Source organism: Trifolium pratense, linkage group LG1, assembly GCF_020283565.1.
Source record: "Trifolium pratense cultivar HEN17-A07 linkage group LG1, ARS_RC_1.1, whole genome shotgun sequence".
NCBI classification, from domain to species: domain Eukaryota; kingdom Viridiplantae; phylum Streptophyta; class Magnoliopsida; order Fabales; family Fabaceae; genus Trifolium; species Trifolium pratense.
The window spans coordinates 6,014,214-6,032,840 of NC_060059.1; the positions used below are offsets into that span (position 1 = coordinate 6,014,214).

General features: G+C 33.8%; 3 protein-coding genes across 4 annotated transcripts; 1 reads left to right on the forward strand and 2 right to left on the reverse strand.

Moving 5' to 3' along the window:
- On the reverse strand, positions 1-3,874 carry LOC123924517 (peroxisome biogenesis protein 16-like). Its single transcript, XM_045977446.1, has 8 exons — positions 3,250-3,874; positions 2,826-2,883; positions 2,204-2,420; positions 1,815-2,095; positions 1,238-1,506; positions 827-894; positions 668-729; positions 1-560 (listed from the first exon to the last, which is right to left on the reverse strand). The coding sequence occupies exons 1-8, from the start codon at positions 3,316-3,318 to the stop codon at positions 499-501; spliced, it is 1,086 nt and encodes a 361-aa protein (XP_045833402.1). The 5' UTR covers positions 3,319-3,874; the 3' UTR covers positions 1-498.
- Positions 3,875-4,452: 578 nt separating this feature from the next.
- Positions 4,453-6,751, forward strand: LOC123884098 (dihydrodipicolinate reductase-like protein CRR1, chloroplastic). The gene is made up of 10 exons (XM_045933111.1): positions 4,453-4,648; positions 4,735-4,857; positions 5,157-5,231; positions 5,332-5,397; positions 5,530-5,625; positions 5,748-5,864; positions 5,949-6,041; positions 6,144-6,242; positions 6,323-6,409; positions 6,506-6,751. The coding sequence occupies exons 1-10, from the start codon at positions 4,529-4,531 to the stop codon at positions 6,536-6,538; spliced, it is 909 nt and encodes a 302-aa protein (XP_045789067.1). The 5' UTR covers positions 4,453-4,528; the 3' UTR covers positions 6,539-6,751.
- Positions 6,752-7,029: 278 nt separating this feature from the next.
- LOC123884108 (F-box protein PP2-A13-like) lies at positions 7,030-16,968 on the reverse strand. 2 transcript variants are annotated; one of them, XM_045933122.1, is made up of 4 exons: positions 16,169-16,782; positions 15,954-16,072; positions 7,356-7,778; positions 7,030-7,320 (listed from the first exon to the last, which is right to left on the reverse strand). In XM_045933122.1, exons 1-3 carry the CDS (start codon positions 16,502-16,504, stop codon positions 7,358-7,360), a joined length of 876 nt encoding a protein of 291 aa, XP_045789078.1. In that variant the 5' UTR covers positions 16,505-16,782; the 3' UTR covers positions 7,030-7,320; positions 7,356-7,357. The 2 variants fall into 2 exon arrangements, with proteins under 2 accessions (XP_045789078.1, XP_045789077.1); XM_045933121.1 differs by lacking the exon at positions 7,030-7,320 and having other exon boundaries at positions 7,328-7,778; positions 16,169-16,968.
- Positions 16,969-18,627: the final 1,659 nt, after the last annotated feature.

An 18,627-nucleotide genomic window follows, 5' to 3' on the forward strand; every position in this document is an offset into this window, starting at 1 on the left:
TTTAGCCTAAAAAAAAATAATTTCTAAGTTCAATAGATACAATGTAACTATCCAATTGATGTTCAAAATCATAAGCGTAATTGTTGCAGTTGAACAAAATCCCCCAATCTCCCAATTTATGCCCTATTGTTGACAGTTGAACTATCCTTGCAAACAATTTGTCTCACACTTGCTTGTTTCTTGCTTTTCAATCACAATAGTATCAAATTTGATATCACTTCATCATTTGAATAATCAGAAACAAAAGTTAGTGTGAAGCATTCCTTTTTGTTCGGATCAGACGGTGGTGATCAAGAGGCAAGGCTCCCCTATAAAAAGGGTAATTGAGAACAGGAGATCAGGAGCTGCTTAACATAATTGAGAACAGGAGATCAGAAGATTTGGTGGATGATAAAGTCCATACAACCTTATCGGCTAAGGCATTTAGTTTTTCCCTTGTGTGAGAATATCTTCCCTCAATTTTGGAGGGCAATAAGGTCTCTCTTTTGGACTTTTGTATCATGATCCTGACATGTAAGTGTATCGTGTTTGAGCTCCGATCGTAAGCTCAACAATTTTCGCTGCAACAAATATATTAAGAAATACATATTAGATATTCAAAGTAGTCTACTAATCTAAAATGCCATAAATAGGGTAACAAAATGAAATATATAAATATCAAGCGCACCTGTAAGAAATCCGATGACAGGTATAGTTTCCAAAACTTTCTCTGTGCTTTCGAGTTTTCGCCTAAAAAATTGGGCAGAGAAAATTTAGTATCATTTCTTTTCCTACTCAGAAGTAAAAAAAAAAAAAAACATGAGAGCAGAATGTGAAATCATTGTACCTAGTATATTTGCTGAAAAATGGATCTCTCATTAGGTAAAGTACGAATAACAGCTTCCGTCGTTTAACCTGAAGGAAAACTATTTCAGCGGTAGCTCTTTAATGGATTGAACATTATTGGCAAATAAGGTAGTTCTAAAGTGTTGTCAATCGCAAATCATAGATAATAGCAGTTTGTTTAAATTCCGCAACAGAACAGTGTTATAGGCTTATAGCACCACTTTAGCCACTACTTGACAACATTTTGTATTAAATAGTACATCACGGAACAATCATGATATATTCAAATTCCGCTACGCTAAAACACCACTATTTAACAACACCGGTTCTAAATGTAGTATATTCAGTCCAGAACGCCAGTAAGCCGAAAGCATCTTATGTTGTATGGTTTTAAGTCTAAAGAAACACAAACCTCATCCTTTTCTGGAGCAGAAATATGAATTGTTTTCTGATTTTCACTCGCCACCGTTGTTGTAACAAGTGAGAGAATACTGTTTGATACGCTATCAACAGCCAGTGAAAGAAACCAAGGGGTCCATGACCGAATACCGTATTTTCGAATAAATAAAACATAAATAAGCGGTCTAGCAATAAATAGAACTTCTGCTATCAAAAACAAAGCTCCACGAAAACCCTTTTTTGACAGTATGGTGGATAGTGTAGGTGTCACTGCCCTTGAAGCTGTAACAATGCAGTGGAAAACAAGTATTAGTGGAATTTCACCTGCACTATAATTAGAGATTAATTTCTATGCATGGTCAGTATAAATGTTTTTAAACATGTATCCAATCAAATTACATCATAATGATTGATGTCACTTTGTTATATTTGTTCCTAAAATATCTCTACAAATATTTACTTGGTGTGAAATGTGATTGAATACATGTGTAAAAAAGTTTTAACACTGACAGTACAAACAAATTAAATCATTATAACTATAATCTATTCCATTACAGAATAGTGCTAAAAGTATCTTTAGAACAGATTACCAGTGGGCTCCATGATTGCTTGTTGGTGATGAACCCTACGTAACCACACCGGTTCTGACACCATTCGTGCTTTTTCTCCAAATTGACTTAAAGCAGAAAGTGCTCTTCCTTCCAGATTCCAAGGGTTTGTTCCAGGTTTAAAACGCCCTTTCGGATTTCCGGCTATTTGATGTTGTGAAGTAGAAGAATCGTCTGAATGCATCACATCATTAGATGTCTCCCCTCCATGTAACAACATTTTATATCCACTCTTTCGAAACAAAGATAATCGAACAAGTACCCTGAGTTCGAATGACTCAAGATAATAAGAAAAATGGATAGACGCGATTACATATATAAAATGACATCCTAAGGACAATGTGCTAAATTAATTGCATTATGCTGCTTACTTGGTTGCTTCGGTAACAGCAAGGAAATTCCATTTCTTATCATCCCCATAGTAATGTTGTGCCACCACTTCAACTAACGTTTCCACATCCTTTAATGCAGATAAGCATAATGGATAAGGAAATGAATTAGGCTCAACAGAGCTTGTAATATTTTGGTTAGGAGTAGTATCAATTATATGTTCATTGATAGCAGTGACGATTCCCAAAAAGGTTGTCACTACACGAAATCATGAAAATTTTCAGTAAGGAACCAATTTCTATAGCAGAAGAAAACTAATTGAAAAATGCATACGACAATCGCAACTTGTTTAATTTTAAAGACAATGTCGGTAAACTACTAAACTATGAGGACATAATATGAGTTGGTAATTCACAAAAGTAATCTAGGAAGTCACAAGGCTCAGCTATGTAGTCTTTTTTTTCTTTCCTAATTAATGTTTTCAAGACCAATATGAACATATAATTGTTGATAGAAGCTCCTATTTGGTGCCAGCATAGTCTTACATATTTCTCTTCCCATTTTGTGACCAACGGAAATTTAATTTAATTTCTTAAAGTGAGACATAGTCTTATTAGTTATACTACTTTTAATTCAAGAAATGGAACAAAAAATTCACAAAACCTGCTTCTGGTCCAATCTCTGATTCAGAAAACCGTTCAGGAAGAAGCCATGTCAATCCCTGTCAACATTTTCAATCCCCAAATAAGATTACAAGTCGTGTACAAATGCTCATATACAACAATTTTTCAACAATGACAATCACAGAAAACTAGATGCTTAATTTATTTTAAGGTTCCATTTTTAGTTGATATTCAAATTACAACAACACCAAATTGTTAGATTTTATGAAGGAAATTTCAAAATGGTGATTAATGATTATCAAGAAAAAAAACAGCATAAGTTAGCACTTAATGCAACAATAGCCAAAACTAACAGACAACACAAAAGCATGAACTTTCTAAAAAATTGATTATGGCATATAAATTAAAAAAGAAAATGAAACAAAATAATATTGTGAAATTGTTAATCAAAAACATAAACTTACATTGGCCAAAGACTCTAAGGAGTGGACATAGTCTTTGTTCTGTCTAACCCATCTCTTATAAGCTTCCATAGCTTCAAAAACTCTAAAAAATTATATAGAAACAAAAGACAAAAATACCATAGACCCAATTGGTAAAGATGAAAACTTTGGATACAATTAGCGTGAATTGAAGATGGGTTTGAATCAGAAAATGATGGAACTCAAAGAACAAGACCTAACGAGGGATTAGTTGCATTTAGTGAATTGAAGGAACTATTTATAACCGTTGATTTGTACATTCTTGTAGCTTGTGCAGCGTTTGGATGAGAGGTGTGTGTTTGACATATGAAACAATGGAAAATTATGATTCGGTGCTGGCTTTTGAGACTGTGCAGTGAAAAGATCCTCTGCTTTGAGGCAGATTGAGTTGGCGGCAAGGTCGTGGGGGGAAGGGGTCCGACGGCGCCTTCGAGACTTCCGGCGGCTGCGAGGAGCGGTGATTGGGTTGGGAGTGAAGATCGAGTGCGAGAACGAACGAGAGAAAGAGGGAGTGACTGATTTTTCTAATTTTTGTTTTTGTGTGTTTGTTTGGCTAGAAGTGATTATTTTTTCTCAACTAGCCTTTTGATGAAAGGTGAACAAAGGTATCACTTATTTTTCAGCTTATGGGAAATAACTTATATGTAAAAATAATAAATAAGATTTTATGTGCTATCATAAATTTTTCATTATAAAATACAATTTTTGTCCATAAAAACTTATGAATTAATAGAAAAGTTTATTTATTTGCATAAGTTATTTTCATAAGCTTAATAATAAGCCTAATCAAAATGGATCCTAAGCGGAGTGTTATGATGATTTGAATCTCGCTCCTACATATAGAGCGATCTCCTTACCGACAGAGTTTAAACTCACACAGGCAATGATTTTTTTCTTAAACAAGAATAGTGATTGAAAACTTAGACATATAAGGAGAAGAAGAATTGGATTCGACATGTTTAGCCTAACAATTTCGACATATTTGTCATCGAACTAAGGATAAAATTTGATTTTTAGTTTTTTATTAACACTTTCAAAACCAACTTCATGGATTTTTATGATTTTTTATGGTTTTAAATTTCCCTATGCTAGCAACACATTATTTGACACACATCATAAGGACTTAAAATTGAGAGATAATTTGGCTATAAAAATAAATTTACCTTATCATCAAAATATTACCCAAGCTCAGCTGAAGCTATGTGCGTGTCACAGAATATATATAGGCTTATCTTCTTTTGAACACAGGTTTTGAGCATCTATGGCAGCCTTAAGCTGCCAGTTTCATTCCATCAACCACTTGAATTCTCAAAAGGTCAAAAGCAGAAGCAAGCATTCCATAATTTCCTGCTCAGCACAGCCTATACAAAGCAATATAAAGGTACCAACTTGAAGAGCATTTTCAAAATCAGAAATTACAAAGTGATTAGTGATATCAATTTTCATCACTCTTTGTGGAATGAATAGGTTGTGATAAATGGAGCAGCTAAGGAAATAGGAAGAGCAGCAGTGTTAGCTGTCACAAATGCAAGAGGAATGGAAGTAGCTGGAGCTGTTGATTCTCACCTTGTTGGGGAAGATATTGGACAGGTTTTTGGTCTCATTTTAATTGCATTAAAGCAAAACTAACTTTTCTAGTCTTGTCTTTAGAGCTTGTTTGTAACGGTTCATTTGAGTTTATCTACGAACATAAATACTCGTGAAATTGTTTGATAGAGTTTATAGAAACAATTTATGACATGCCAATAAACAGTTTTCAGCTTATTTCGATAAGCTCTATAGGATAGCTTATGAAACTATTGTATCTTTTGTTATAGAAATGACTTATAGATACGTACTTATTTGATGAAATGTGTGCTTAAGGGGCCAAATTTTGTATTTTCTTATAGGTTTGTGGCATGGAAGAGCCCCTTGAAATACCTATACTAAATGACCTTACTATGGTTTTGGGCTCTATATCTCAGGTAATGTGTGTGAATAAGCAACAGCAAACTTAGTATTATTCAATTAATACCTCTTTAATATTTTTGTATCTAGAATGATTTTTTGAACAATAATTTGCAGTCCAAGGCCACAGCAGTTGTAATTGATTTCACAGACCCTACCACAGTATACGACAATGTAAAACAGGTTAGAATTCTGGCTACCAACATGCTTATAGTTCCCCAAATATAGCATTAGACTGTGTTTTGACACTTTCACATTTGGAGCAAGGCTTTATCTTTACATTTGATACTTTTACATTGATTCATTCATCTCTAGGCAACAGCATTTGGCATGAAAAGCGTAGTTTACGTTCCCCGAATCGAATTAGATACAGTTGCAGCATTATCTGCATTTTGTGAGAAGGCCAGCATGGTGAGCTAGTGGTGAGATTTATATATATAGTCCACATTTGAATAGCAAGGAATACAGCCTTAGATTAAACCTGCTACCAAGCCATTTAATCTGTTTTTGCATTTGGTTAACTATAATGTCAGGGTGTCTTGGTTGCACCAACCCTTTCCATAGGATCAATATTATTGCAGCAAGCTGCAATTTCAGCTTCCTTTCATTATCGCAACATCGAAATCGTGGAATCCAGGGCTAATGCAAATGTAAGAGCTTATTAAATTTCTTTATAGTTACATCAATGTTTAAAGATTTGCAATCAAATATTCTGAAAAGCCTTGTTTGAATAGGATCTTCCATCAGCGGATGCAAACCAAATTGCAAACAATCTTTCTAACCTCGGCCAAATCTATAACAGAGAAGATTCTTCAACAGATGTCTTGGTAAGGACAAAAACACACTCACTTCATATGAATACACACAAAAAATAAATACTAGTAGCGAGATATCTAACTTGTTTCGTTAATTATTTATCACATGACAAGGCAAGGGGTCAAGTTTTGGGAGATGGAATTCGTGTGCACAGCTTAGTCTTACCAGGGCTTCCCTCTAGTACAACAGTTCACTTTTCTGGTCCAGGAGAGGTATATGTCTTTGGTTAACATATGTTTATTCTACGTGTCAATCACCGATTATCTTCTGATCACGAGGTCAATTGCGGCAGGTTTACTCCATCAAGCATGATATCACAGATGTACAATGTCTCATGCCAGGCCTGTTATTAGCCATTAGAAAAGTAGTGCGCCTTAAGGTACCTCAACTCTCTTTGAATTATGAGCTTTTAGCTTTTTTTATATAATTCTACTTGTTCTGATTCAATCTTTTTGTTCCCCCTTTATCCTTGAAGAACTTGGTATATGGCTTGGAGAAGTTTTTGTGACCAAAGCCTCTTATCTTGGTTAAACTCAAGGGACAGATCTCCTGACCAGCCTATTGATAAAGTGTAGCTTTTAGAAAATGACGGTTCACCGTGATTTTGTCAAACTCATTTAAGAGTTTTTGAATGAAAAGCTTGATACCAATTTATTCATATGAAGTTTTGCATTGTCACTTTAACATATGTTATATTACTAAGGAGTTTTCATTTCCCTAATGCTAAAGAGGAAAAAAGTTATGTTCCTGAAACATGAGATGAATAAGGATAAAATGCAACTATGCAAGTTCTTAAACTTGATAGTTGATACACTTATAATTGATTTAAACACTTTTTTTTTTTTTGCTTCTAAATTAACATAACACACTTTTGTAGAACAACAAATGCATATAAGTTACAAAAGAATGCTCTCAAACCCACCTAAAATAAACGGCTACTTGAATAATAATCAGTTACCACAAACACCAATATTATGTTGTCTGTTTAATTTTTTTTTCCTTTTCTTTTGTCTGTAATACATGTACATAATTAAACTATGTTTGTACATTATAATAAGAGATCTCCTTTTGACACCCTACTGATTCTGGGGCACACCCTATGAAGTTACCAAAATACCCTTGTCCGCAGGTAGTAGACACCCTCAAAACACCCTACCTTTATAACGTCCGCTACTTACGTCCGCTACTTAAGTAGCAGACGTTGTTTTTCAATTTTTTTGATTTTTATAACGTCCGCTACTTAAGTAGCGGAATGGTATTTTGGTAATTTCGTAGGACGCGCGAGTAACCGTTAAGGTGGCAAAAGTAATTCTCTTATAATAACCAGCTAAGTTGTTTTGAGTCTTTCTCTGAACTCAGTTGGACAAATAATTGCACTATCTATACAGAGGCCACCTTTGGTATGAGTACAATCAATTTGGGCCAAAGAAAACTTTATTTTTATGGGCTCATTGGGCTTTACAACCATGAAATCTCCTACATGGTAATAAACCCATTCACCTGGCCCATTCAAGTAACACTCGGAGATCGAACGCTGACCGTCAGATGTAGAGAGTTGGAATCGAACCGGCTTGATGTCCCAGCCGTGCACTTGATCAACGTTGCACACACGCCGCCCCAATCGTTTCGATGACTTTCCCAATTGGAGTCTGAAAGTTATGCTGTAACTACCCACAGGGAATTCAAACTCTAACTCCCCTACTACTTCAACCCACCACATTTGTTGAAGATATGCCACATTCTTAAACCTGTAGATAAGTAAATCACATCTCAAACAATTATGTGTGTAATTTTAAAATTGTTACGATAAAAGTCAAACATTTTTAATAATATGTGAATTATAATTGGTTGACAATATGGATTTTTTTTTACAACTAATAGTATATGTGTGAATTAAATGCTAGTAACAATATATTAATAAAAATTTGCATGTGTTATTATTTATTTTTTTCAATTATCCCAGTGGCTAGAATATCATATTTTAATGTGAATAAATGGAGTACCGGGGTTTAAACTCGGCCACTGCATATAACATTCAATGTCCCTATCAACTGAGCTATGCTCACGGGCACACATGTGTGTTATTTTGTTAATTACCATTAAGACTTCTTAATTACCACTAACTAATTGATCCTCTAATTGGTGCCTTGGTGGTATTCTCTTCACATAAACTTGCTAGTGGTATAACTTTTATCCTCTTGTTTTTCTTTGATAAGCTTGATAAGATTTTTATAAATGTTCATTTAATGTGTGTGACCACTATTTTTTGTTGTTGACTAAAATAATGTATGTGACCACTATTATAATAAAGAACATATAAGTAATAATTTTGTCATTTTATTTCTATTTTTCAACAAATGGTCCCAATCCCAAGCCAACCACATAAAAAGACGTATTTGATTTTTTTACCATATATTCCATATTTTCATTGCTAAAAGCAGTAATAATAAACGGTTGAGAATCGCATATATTATTATAATGGGAAAGGGTGTCTTTATGCCATGTAAAATGCGCATAATTTAAAAGCATGCATATATACTATAAAGTTTATTATAATTATATTATAAGACAAAGGGCACTTCAGGTAGTACATATAATTGGCCAAAGAAGCTTTTGTGGCAAGCAATACACAACTAATCAAATACCAAGAATAGAATATGGCATTGCTTCTCTACTTTGATTTACCCATAATAGATATTTGTTAACATTAATTTCCCTTAAACAAATGTCCTTTTCATGCTATATTGATAATATATTCTTGGAGCAGATTGCTTGTACACTTCTTTGTTTACTTAAATTATATATAAGATATATTATTTGACCACAAAAAATACATAAGCCAATAGAATTGCTAATAGGCTTTTAAAATCAATGTCCCCCTCGTTAAGAAACTGCCATAGGGTGAAAACTTCCATCGTAATTTCAGGAAAATGTCATGTTCTACAACTAATAATGGAAGATTTTCAATATAAATAAAAATCATTACGGTTCCTTCTAAAAAAACTTGGGCAAGCAACCTGGATTTTTGTCAACCACTTATAAACAAATGTTCGGATTATATTTGATCTGATGTTATACTCACACCCTCAATTATTTTTTTTTAATATAAAAATATGAATTTTTTTTAATAGTAAATAATTCAATAGATATTTTTTTATAAACCCGCTCATGTTAGACCCAAACTATATATTGGATTTGATGTTTGGATAATGGACCTATTTGTTTCAGTTTTTTTGCAAGAAAATATATTTTCTGCAAAAGAAATTCTTTTTTTTTTTTTAAATTTTACATGTGTTTGTTTAAGATTTTTTTCAAAAATCATTTTGGTAAAAAATCATTTTTTTCCTTCAAAATGAAAAGTTGTTTTCAACAACTTTCTTGAAAATCTTTTTTTTTTAATTCTATTTTTTTTTTGAAAGAAATCTGTTTTCAACCTAGTTATAGGAAATTAGAACACTTTTTTTGAATAGAACATATGTTGATGTTGCTAATCCATTCCCAATTTCAAGTTGACCGCTAGAGGTGGGAATAGGTTTTGCCAAGTCTAAGTCTGACCTATCAAAAATTCAAAGGTTTAAGTCTGACTTGTGGCCTATTATTGACTTATCTTTTAGGTCTGAGCCTGATCTTTTGAAAGCCTAGTGTGGTCTGTTAGCCTATTTAAAAGTCTATCTCACATGAACATATTTAAATAAATAATTATATTTATTTTTAAATAGAAAAATGTTAAATAGTGCACCGAGTGCACTAGTTAAACATATAAATAAAGAAATTTTGTTTTGAAACTCGTGCATTCAATCCATTGAAAGTGTAAAAAATTGTTTTTATCAACATTAACTTTATGTTTTATTTCTATTTTTGGTATGTTTAACAAGTGCACCGGGTGCACTGTTTAACATGACCCTTTTAAATATACTTATAAATTAATAAACCACTATCTTTTTGATATTTAACATGATATTTTAGAGACTTTGACTATATATGTCATCATATTTCAATTCTAGTTTATAATAATAATATATATATATATATTGTGGAGGCAAATGGAATCTCTCATGTTATTAGAATAGTCTTAGGCATTATATAGCCAAAGATCAAAGAGTAAAAACGGTTACAACAAACTAACAACAAAGCTAACTAACTAACTTGGCCCACACGCAAGCCACACGCGCGCGCCCAACCTCAGGCCAGCCAAGCCAGGCCTGCCAGCTTAGGCCTACTGCACAACATTCAAGCCTGCACATATACAAGATCAAGCCTACTACCAACATATGTCTAACATTGCCTCTCCTAAACTGAACTTACACAACATAAACACACAATCAAATTCAGTTTACATCCTCAAGTTTGCACAATCCAAGTAGCTCCCTAATTCTGCAGAAATTGTCAAGGCTTAATGCTTTGGTCATTATGTCTCCAATTTGCTCAAAGGATGAGCAATGCTGCAACTGTATCTTACCATCTTTGGTTAGATCTCTGAGGAAATGAAACCTAACATCTATATGTTTGCGTCTTCCATGCATGACTGGGTTTCTTGACAGCTTAATTGATGAGCTATTGTCACAGAAAATGGTGATGCATTCCTTCATATCTGAACTGATGTGAGCAATCAACCTTGACAGCCAGATGGCTTGGCAAGCACAGTTAGCTGCTGCTATGAACTCAGCTTCAGTTGTGGACAGAGTAACAATGGGCTGTTTCTTTGAGGACCATGACACAGCTTTTGATCCAATCATAAAGACATAACCTGATGTGCTCTTCCTGTCATCAAGATCTCCTGCATAATCTGAATCTGACCAACCAATGAGTTCATCCTTCTCTTGTTTCTTGTACCACAAGCCATAACTGATAGTGCCTTTCAAGTATCTGAGAATTCTTTTGACTGCAGCAACATGTATTTCTGTAGGCCTCTCCATGAATCTAGCAACCAAGCATACTGAGAAGGCTAGATCAGGCCTAGTGGCAAGCAAATACATCAGACAACCAACCATCTGCTTATAGTTAGTTGCATCACAGGCTGTTCCATTTTCATCTTTCTTTAGTTTGTTCCCAGGTACAATTGGATTACACACACTATTGCAGTCTTCCATCTTGAATCTTTTCAGAATTTCACTAGCATACTTTTGCTGAAACATAAAGATACCTTCCTTTGTCTGCTTTACTTCAACTCCAAGGAAAAATCTCATTTTGCCTAGATCAGTCATAGCAAAGTTCTTTTCCATTGAAGTCTTAAACTTCTCAAACAACTCTTGATCATTACCTGTGAATATCAGATCATCAACATATAGACTTACAATGATTACTTTGTCTCCTGCTTCCTTCTTTACAAACAATGTATGTTCATGAGCACATTTCATGAAGCCTTCACTGCAGAAGTATGCTTCAATTTTACTATACCAAGCTCTGGGAGCTTGCTTCAAACCATAGAGAGATTTCTTCAATCTATACACCATATCTTTCCCTTCCTTCTGGTACCCTAAAGGTTGTTCCACATAGACTTCCTCTTCCAGCTCACCATGTAGGAAAGCACTTTTCACATCAAGCTGATACACAAACCAGCTTCTAGCTGCAGCTATTGCTAACATGGTTCTTATGGTGTCCCATCTGGCCACAGGAGCATATACCTCATTGTAGTCAATGCCATACTGCTGAGAATATCCTTTAGCAACTAATCTTGCTTTGTATTTATCTATCTTTCCCTGTTCATTGTATTTTGTTTTATAAATCCATTTGACACCTATTTTCTTGGCTCCAGGAGGAAGGCTGGTAAGTTCCCAGGTGTCATTGCTCTCAATGGCTGCAATTTCAGTGTCCATGGCTTGCTTCCATACATCATGTTTGGCTGCCTCATTGTATGAGATGGGGTCATCACTAGGGCTAAAGAAAGCTTGACTGGCACTGCTCTCTCCAACCTCAACATCTCCTGTTTCATAATCATTTAGGTAATTAGGTTTCTTAGACACTCTTTTACCTAAATGATTGCCAATGTGGTATTCTTCATCTTCTGAATCTGGTACACTAAGATCCATCTCTTCACTGTGTGAATTACTTGCCTGATCCTCATTCATATCCTCATTGATAGTTTCATTTCCAGCTGAAACTGCAGAAGTTTCTATCTCATCACAGTCAACTATCAAATTGGTTTTCTCAGCAGTTTTACTCTCCCAGTTCCATTGTTTAAATTCATCAAACATCACATCCTTGCTGACAATAATCCTTCTTCTAATTGGATCATAGAGTTTGTATGCTTTAGACTCCTCACTGAGCCCTAAATGTACACACACTACACTCTTGTCATCTAGCTTTTTCCTCAAGTTATCTGGCACATGTGCATAAGCTATACAACCAAATATTCTGAAGTGACTTACAGATGGTTTGATTCCACTCCAAGCTTCTTCAGGTGTTATATCTTTCACTGCAAAAGTGGGGCATCTGTTGAGTATGTGCACAGCCCAATTCACTGCTTCAGGCCAAAATGTCTTTGGAATATTCTTTTCATTAATCATACACCTAACCATATTCAGAATAGTTCTATTCTTCCTCTCAGAAACACCATTCTGATGTGGGGTGTATGGTGCTGTAAGTTGTCTCTTTATGCCATGAAGATCACAGAACTCATTGAACTCATTAGAAGTGTACTCTCCTCCTCTATCAGTTCTGAAGCATTGAATCACCTGATTTGATTCATTTTCAACCAATGCTTTGAATCTTTTAAACATGCTCAAGGCCTCAGATTTTTCATTCATAAAATAAGTCCATGTCTTCCTGCTCAAGTCATCTGTGAAAGTAATGAAGTATCTTTTCTTTCCATTTGACTCAGGATTGATTGGTCCACATATATCAGAGTGAACCAATTGCAATTTTGAGCTAGCTCTCCATGAACTTATCTTAGGTGCTGATAGTTTCTGCTGCTTACCTTTCATACAATTTGAACATTTGTCATCTGGTTCTTTCAATTTTGGTAAGCCAATAACCATTTCTTTCTGATGTAAAGCATTCATACCTTTGAAGCTTAAGTGACCATACCTCTGGTGCCATAGAACAGTGTCACTTGCTTTTGAGGCTTTCATACAATGGGGGACTATTACAGGTGCTTTGATTACAAACATTCTATTCTGAGTCATATGTGTGGCCATGATTAAACCCTTTTCTTCATGATACACCTTGCAGGTATCATTCTTGAAGATGACAGTCAGATTCTTCTGTTGTAATTGACCAATGCTCAACAAATTGTTCTTTAAACCAGGCAAGAAATATACATTTGTAAGAATCTGAGTAAAACCTTCAATGTACAATTTCAGGTTACCTTTTCCTTCAACACTCATCTTTGAATCATCACCCAATTTCACTGAGTCCTTGAATGAATCATCATAGTCAAACAGCCAATTCTTGTTTCCCACCATGTGATTGCTACAGCCTGAATCTAAGAACCACAGTTCAAGCTTTTCACTAGAATCTTGAGACTCATTGATCACTGTATCTTGTGCCATCAGAAGAATTTCTTGCCCTTCATTAAACTCAGCATAATTGACATTGTCTTCATCCCAACTTGGACAATCAGACTGATAATGCCCAAGCTTGTGACATCTGAAGCATTCTACTGATTCTTTATTGATCTTGGCACCTCTTCCACCTCTTCCCCTACCTCTGCCACGACCTCTGGCATTGGAATTGTCTCCTCTACCACCATAACCTCTTCCCCCATTAGACACCTTTAGAATTTGTTCTTGTTCCTGTTTCTGACTTTTCATTCTCTGTTCTTGAACTAGCAAGCTGCTTTGCAGTTCATCAACTGTCATACTAGTTGTATCATTAGATTCCTCTATTGAACAAGCAACATAGTTGAATCTTGATGTCAAAGATCTTAAGATCTTTTCAACAATCATGCTCTGTGTCACAGTCTCACCATGACTACTCATCTTATTAGCAATAGACAAAGTTCTTGAAAAATACTCTTCAATGGACTCACCAATTTTCATATTGAGGGTTTCAAAATCCTTCCTCAATGCTTGAAGCTGTGCTCTCTTCACCTTGGTGGATCCTTGATACTTTTGTCTCATTGATTCCCAAATCTCTTTGGCCGTTCCTCTAGCAAGAATTGTTTCAAGTATGGATCTGTCAATTGCTTGAAACAAAAAGTTTTTAGCTTTCAAATCTTTCAATTTGCTTTCATTTGCAAGTTGAATTTGTTCTTGCGATGCTCCTGCAGGAGCTACAACAATGCCATCTTCTATGAGACTCCAATACTCTTTGGATCTCAGTAAGTTCTCCATAAGCATTGACCAGTGATCATAATGACCATCAAATCGAGGGATTGATGGTTGCAGGTAGTTGCTTGAATCCGCCATGGATGCTTCAAGCAAGAAAGAAAACGAGCGATGAATCTTTTGTAACTAATTTCTGTTACAAACTGAATGGATCGTTTAAACCAGGCTCTGATACCAAATGTGGAGGCAAATGGAATCTCTCATGTTATTAGAATAGTCTTAGGCATTATATAGCCAAAGATCAAAGAGTAAAAACGGTTACAACAAACTAACAACAAAGCTAACTAACTAACTTGGCCCACACGCAAGCCACACGCGCGCGCCCAACCTCAGGCCAGCCAAGCCAGGCCTGCCAGCTTAGGCCTACTGCACAACATTCAAGCCTGCACATATACAAGATCAAGCCTACTACCAACATATGTCTAACATATATATATATATATATATATATATATGTGTGTGTGTGTGTGTGTGTGTGTGTGTGAAGGAGAGGATCCATATCCTATAAATAATAATACTAATAAAAATATTATTCATATTAACTTAAATAAGTTGGTCTAGTATGCTAAAAAGCTTTTTTAATAGCTTGCAGTTTGACCTATTTAATTAAATAGACTTATAAAAAAGTTTTGGCCTACTCTATTTAAAGAAATAGCCTAGCCTGAGCCTTAAGGCCATGTAGGCCGGCCAAGCCTATTCCCACCTCTACTGACCGCTAATCCATTCCCAGTTTCACTTCGTCCTTAATGGTAATTTCATAGTTTAAAAATCATTTTCTAAAAAAATAGATTTTTATAATCGTAAACAAACGAAAAATATATTTAGATTTTCTTCAAGAAAATCTATTTTCTTGAAAATGATTTTTTTCAATTTTTTTTTTTTTAAGTCTCAAACAAACAGGCCTTATTTGATGTTCGTTAGAATCGATAGAATCTAATACCATATTAAGATTTTTATATTGAGTTTAATTTTTAATTCTTACAAGATGGACTTGTAACCAAATGACGGTCACTCTTTATAAATACTCTTCAAACTTAATCTCTTTTTAATGTGTATTGAGTTTCTCATGTATACACAAAACCAAAAATTTATGAAAATGAATAATTCAACCTACTAACTAGTAATTTTCTGTAAACACAAGCAGGTATAGGAAAAAGACAAACGATAGAAAATGTTAAGGAGTCGGGACACATGATTTTGACTAGAAACATAACCTTCAATACATAATAATAAAAAAAAATCAAATATATAGGAGAAAATAGTTTAATATTATTTATAAGTTAATCTTATAATTAAAATTTAGTTCTAATTCAACCTTACAAAACTGAATTGAATGGTGAAGATTGTTTTTCGATGTGGGACTTCTTAACACACATCCTCACGCCCAACGCTATTGGGCTAGTGGCGTGGATATAAATGATGGGTCCCGATCAGAAATCTGATAGCAGATAGCCCAACAGATCGTGGAGGAGGCTCTAATACTATCTAAGAATTGCGAGTTGGACCTAACTTAACCCTACAAAATCGGCTTGTATGATGGTGATTATCTCTACTTCATAAACACGTATTCAGGTCACCTCACAACCGACGTTAGACTTTTTTAACGGTTAATAAAAAGAAGCCTTAAATATAACATATCTATAGTACATCTCTCACCTTGATTCTTCAGTTGGAATATAAATCCAATATCTTCTATCTTCTATTCCTGTTATCTTCAAAGACTTTGATGACATGAATAAACAAACTTGTCCACTACATTTATCCAACAAAACTTCCTACACCAAAAAGAAAACAGATCAAAACAATTGAACAATTGACGCTAAGTGGCAAATTAAGTATGCTACTTAAGATTAAGATATGGATTAACTTACTTTGGTACCATCATCAAGGAGATTACGTTGACAGAGTTTTGTGTAGATATTTTTCTTAGTCATAGTAGAAAGATTTTCTTGACCAAGAACTTTATTAACAAGAAAATTGTAGCATGATGGTAACTTGGATTCCCACACAAAATCAGCTGAGGAAGCTCTATGAAAAGCATGATTGACTCTAGCCAATTTGCATATATCAAGTGGATCAAGATTCATAAGGATAGAAGAGATGCAACTCTCTGGAATATCACCAAGACTAGTTCTTGATGATGAAGAATTTGACCCTTCATCATATTTTTCTCTTATTGATGTAGTTGAAGAAATATTAGCCCCCATAATTGAAAAAACAAATCTTTGTTGAAGAAATGGAATGATGAGAGAATTTGGAGAAAAGGGTTTGGTTCAAAGGTAAAAGAGGAGATAAAATAGGTAAGAGATTGGAGGAGAAAGTGATGATGAAGAAAGTGGTTCCATTTTATTAGACTTTGGTGTGGAAGAGTGGTGGCATAGGAACATATAGATATTTTTTTTTATATTTATAAGTTTTTGATTTAAATAATGAACATGTGAGTGGTGTGCGTTTGTGAGATGGGAAAAGGTATAAAGTGAAATTCTTTTATGTCAATTTAATCTTCAAAGTTCCAACAAGGGAAAGAATTTGTTTGTGAATGGGACATTTAGACATGGGTGCATGGAATTTGGTGAGTCTAGTTAATTAATTTTTCTTTTTTTTGGTAGAACTAGTTAATTAATTTCTAGCCTTACATATAAACAAACTCATGCATACTTGTATATTTTTATTTTTTTTGTTGATATAAAAGGAGTATAATATATACCTTTTGTCAATAAGTCAATAAATACATAGTGCCTCTTTGTCGTGTGTGGTGGTGGAGATTATGTGCGCCTATTTACTTTTCGTGTACACATAGCAAAATTATTTTATTCATTTTAATGAATAATATTCAAAACTTAAGAAGTTCAATATAAGAAAAGTATGTGTCAAAAATAAATATAAGAAAAGTATATATGTGCATAAAAATGTTAATAAAAAGGAAAAAAAAACTTGTAAATACAATTGATTGATATGGTAAAATGTTACGATTACACAGGGCGTCTCCGAGTTTTAAGAGGCTCTGTACAAAATATAAAAGTGACTCCTTAATAAAAAAATATAATTTTTTTAAAAAAAAAATTGTTGATTTAAATTGCATATAATATAAAAAAAAAATCATTCTTATTCTTGTAAACATATAAATTATCAATATTAAACCAATTGCATTAAATCAAATGGGACAAGAAATACAAAATAATCATTTTTGTATATAACGTCAAAAAGGAACCTCCTAATCTAAGGTTAAATTTTATGCAAAGATTAAAATGGAGTAGAACTATATTTACGAGTATAGATAACTAATCTATTGATACTCATATGATATTTTATGAACATTAACAATATATATATATAACTATTATTTTAGGGCCTAAAAATTAATATATTAATATACATCTGATATTTTATAGATATAAATAATATATAAGTAATATTATAGGATCTCAAAATTTTGAGTCAAAACCCTCAAAATTTTAAGGCCCGATGCCGTCGCACATCTCGCACATGTGTGCAAGCAGCCACTAGTGCAATGACATTTCGTAGGTTAGAAAACGGTTCCAACCTATATTACTTCACTTCACTTCTATGTATTTAGTGGGTAAGTTTCGATACTAAACTCTTTAGAAAAAAATTTAAATAATTATAAACCGTTCAAAACTTCCTGAGTTATTTTGGTTTAAAACATTGTTTTTCTTGAAATTATGATTATTAGTAAAGACAAATTACATTCTGAAAATAAGATACAAGGCCTCTTTGATTTTTATCAGTAATAGCGATTTCATTTTTAATATATCATCAAAAGTTATCGCTATTGGGTAGGATGTGTAGCTCAGCTGGTTAAGCCAGTTGAGCTAAGGGTTTGATTTTTTTTTTTTACGGTATGCAAATATATATAAGTTTCTTGATTAAAGGTATATAAGTTAAAATTGCTTTTTCAATGTTTTTACCCTAAAAGGACTTTCTTCTTCCTCCATGAAATTGCTCTAATTATTTCAATATAAGCTCTCCATTATAGCATTGTGAAAATGGTTGAATGAGTTTGAATTTTACTCTCAAAAGTTAGCGCTTAAGATAAGGATGCTCAAGTACATATATGTTCAACAATACAGAAATATAAGACTCCAGCATGTAAAAAAATTGGTGAAATATTACCTCTAAGTAGAATTCAAACATTAGTTCCCACATTGTTGAAGTTTAACTTCTTGCATTAGAGTTAATAATTTAAATTTATTATAAGATTTTTTTTATGGAACTTAAACTAAGGATAATTGGAGATTGGCTTTGAAATTTGAATGGTGCAAGATGTTAAATCCATTGGAATTGAATATTATGAATCACTCAACCAAGT

Excerpts from the sequence above, each read along its gene's own strand:
- LOC123884098 (XM_045933111.1), top strand. The coding sequence starts at position 4,529 with ATGGCAGCCTTAAGCTGCCAGTTTCATTCCATCAACCACTTGAATTCT. Across the intron at positions 4,649-4,734 it reads CTATACAAAGCAATATAAAG|GTTGTGATAAATGGAGCAGC; the intron begins GTACCAACTTGA and ends TGGAATGAATAG. Across the intron at positions 5,398-5,529 it reads TATACGACAATGTAAAACAG|GCAACAGCATTTGGCATGAA; the intron begins GTTAGAATTCTG and ends ATTCATCTCTAG.
- LOC123884108 (XM_045933122.1), bottom strand. The coding sequence starts at position 16,504 with ATGGGGGCTAATATTTCTTCAACTACATCAATAAGAGAAAAATATGAT. Across the intron at positions 16,073-16,168 it reads TCCTTGATGATGGTACCAAA|GAAGTTTTGTTGGATAAATG; the intron begins GTAAGTTAATCC and ends TTTTTGGTGTAG. Across the intron at positions 7,779-15,953 it reads ATTCCAACTGAAGAATCAAG|GTTTAAGAATGTGGCATATC; the intron begins GTGAGAGATGTA and ends ACTTATCTACAG.
- LOC123924517 (XM_045977446.1), bottom strand. The coding sequence starts at position 3,318 with ATGGAAGCTTATAAGAGATGGGTTAGACAGAACAAAGACTATGTCCAC. Across the intron at positions 2,096-2,203 it reads GCTGTTACCGAAGCAACCAA|GGTACTTGTTCGATTATCTT; the intron begins GTAAGCAGCATA and ends ATTCGAACTCAG. Across the intron at positions 895-1,237 it reads CTGCTCCAGAAAAGGATGAG|GTTAAACGACGGAAGCTGTT; the intron begins GTTTGTGTTTCT and ends GTTTTCCTTCAG.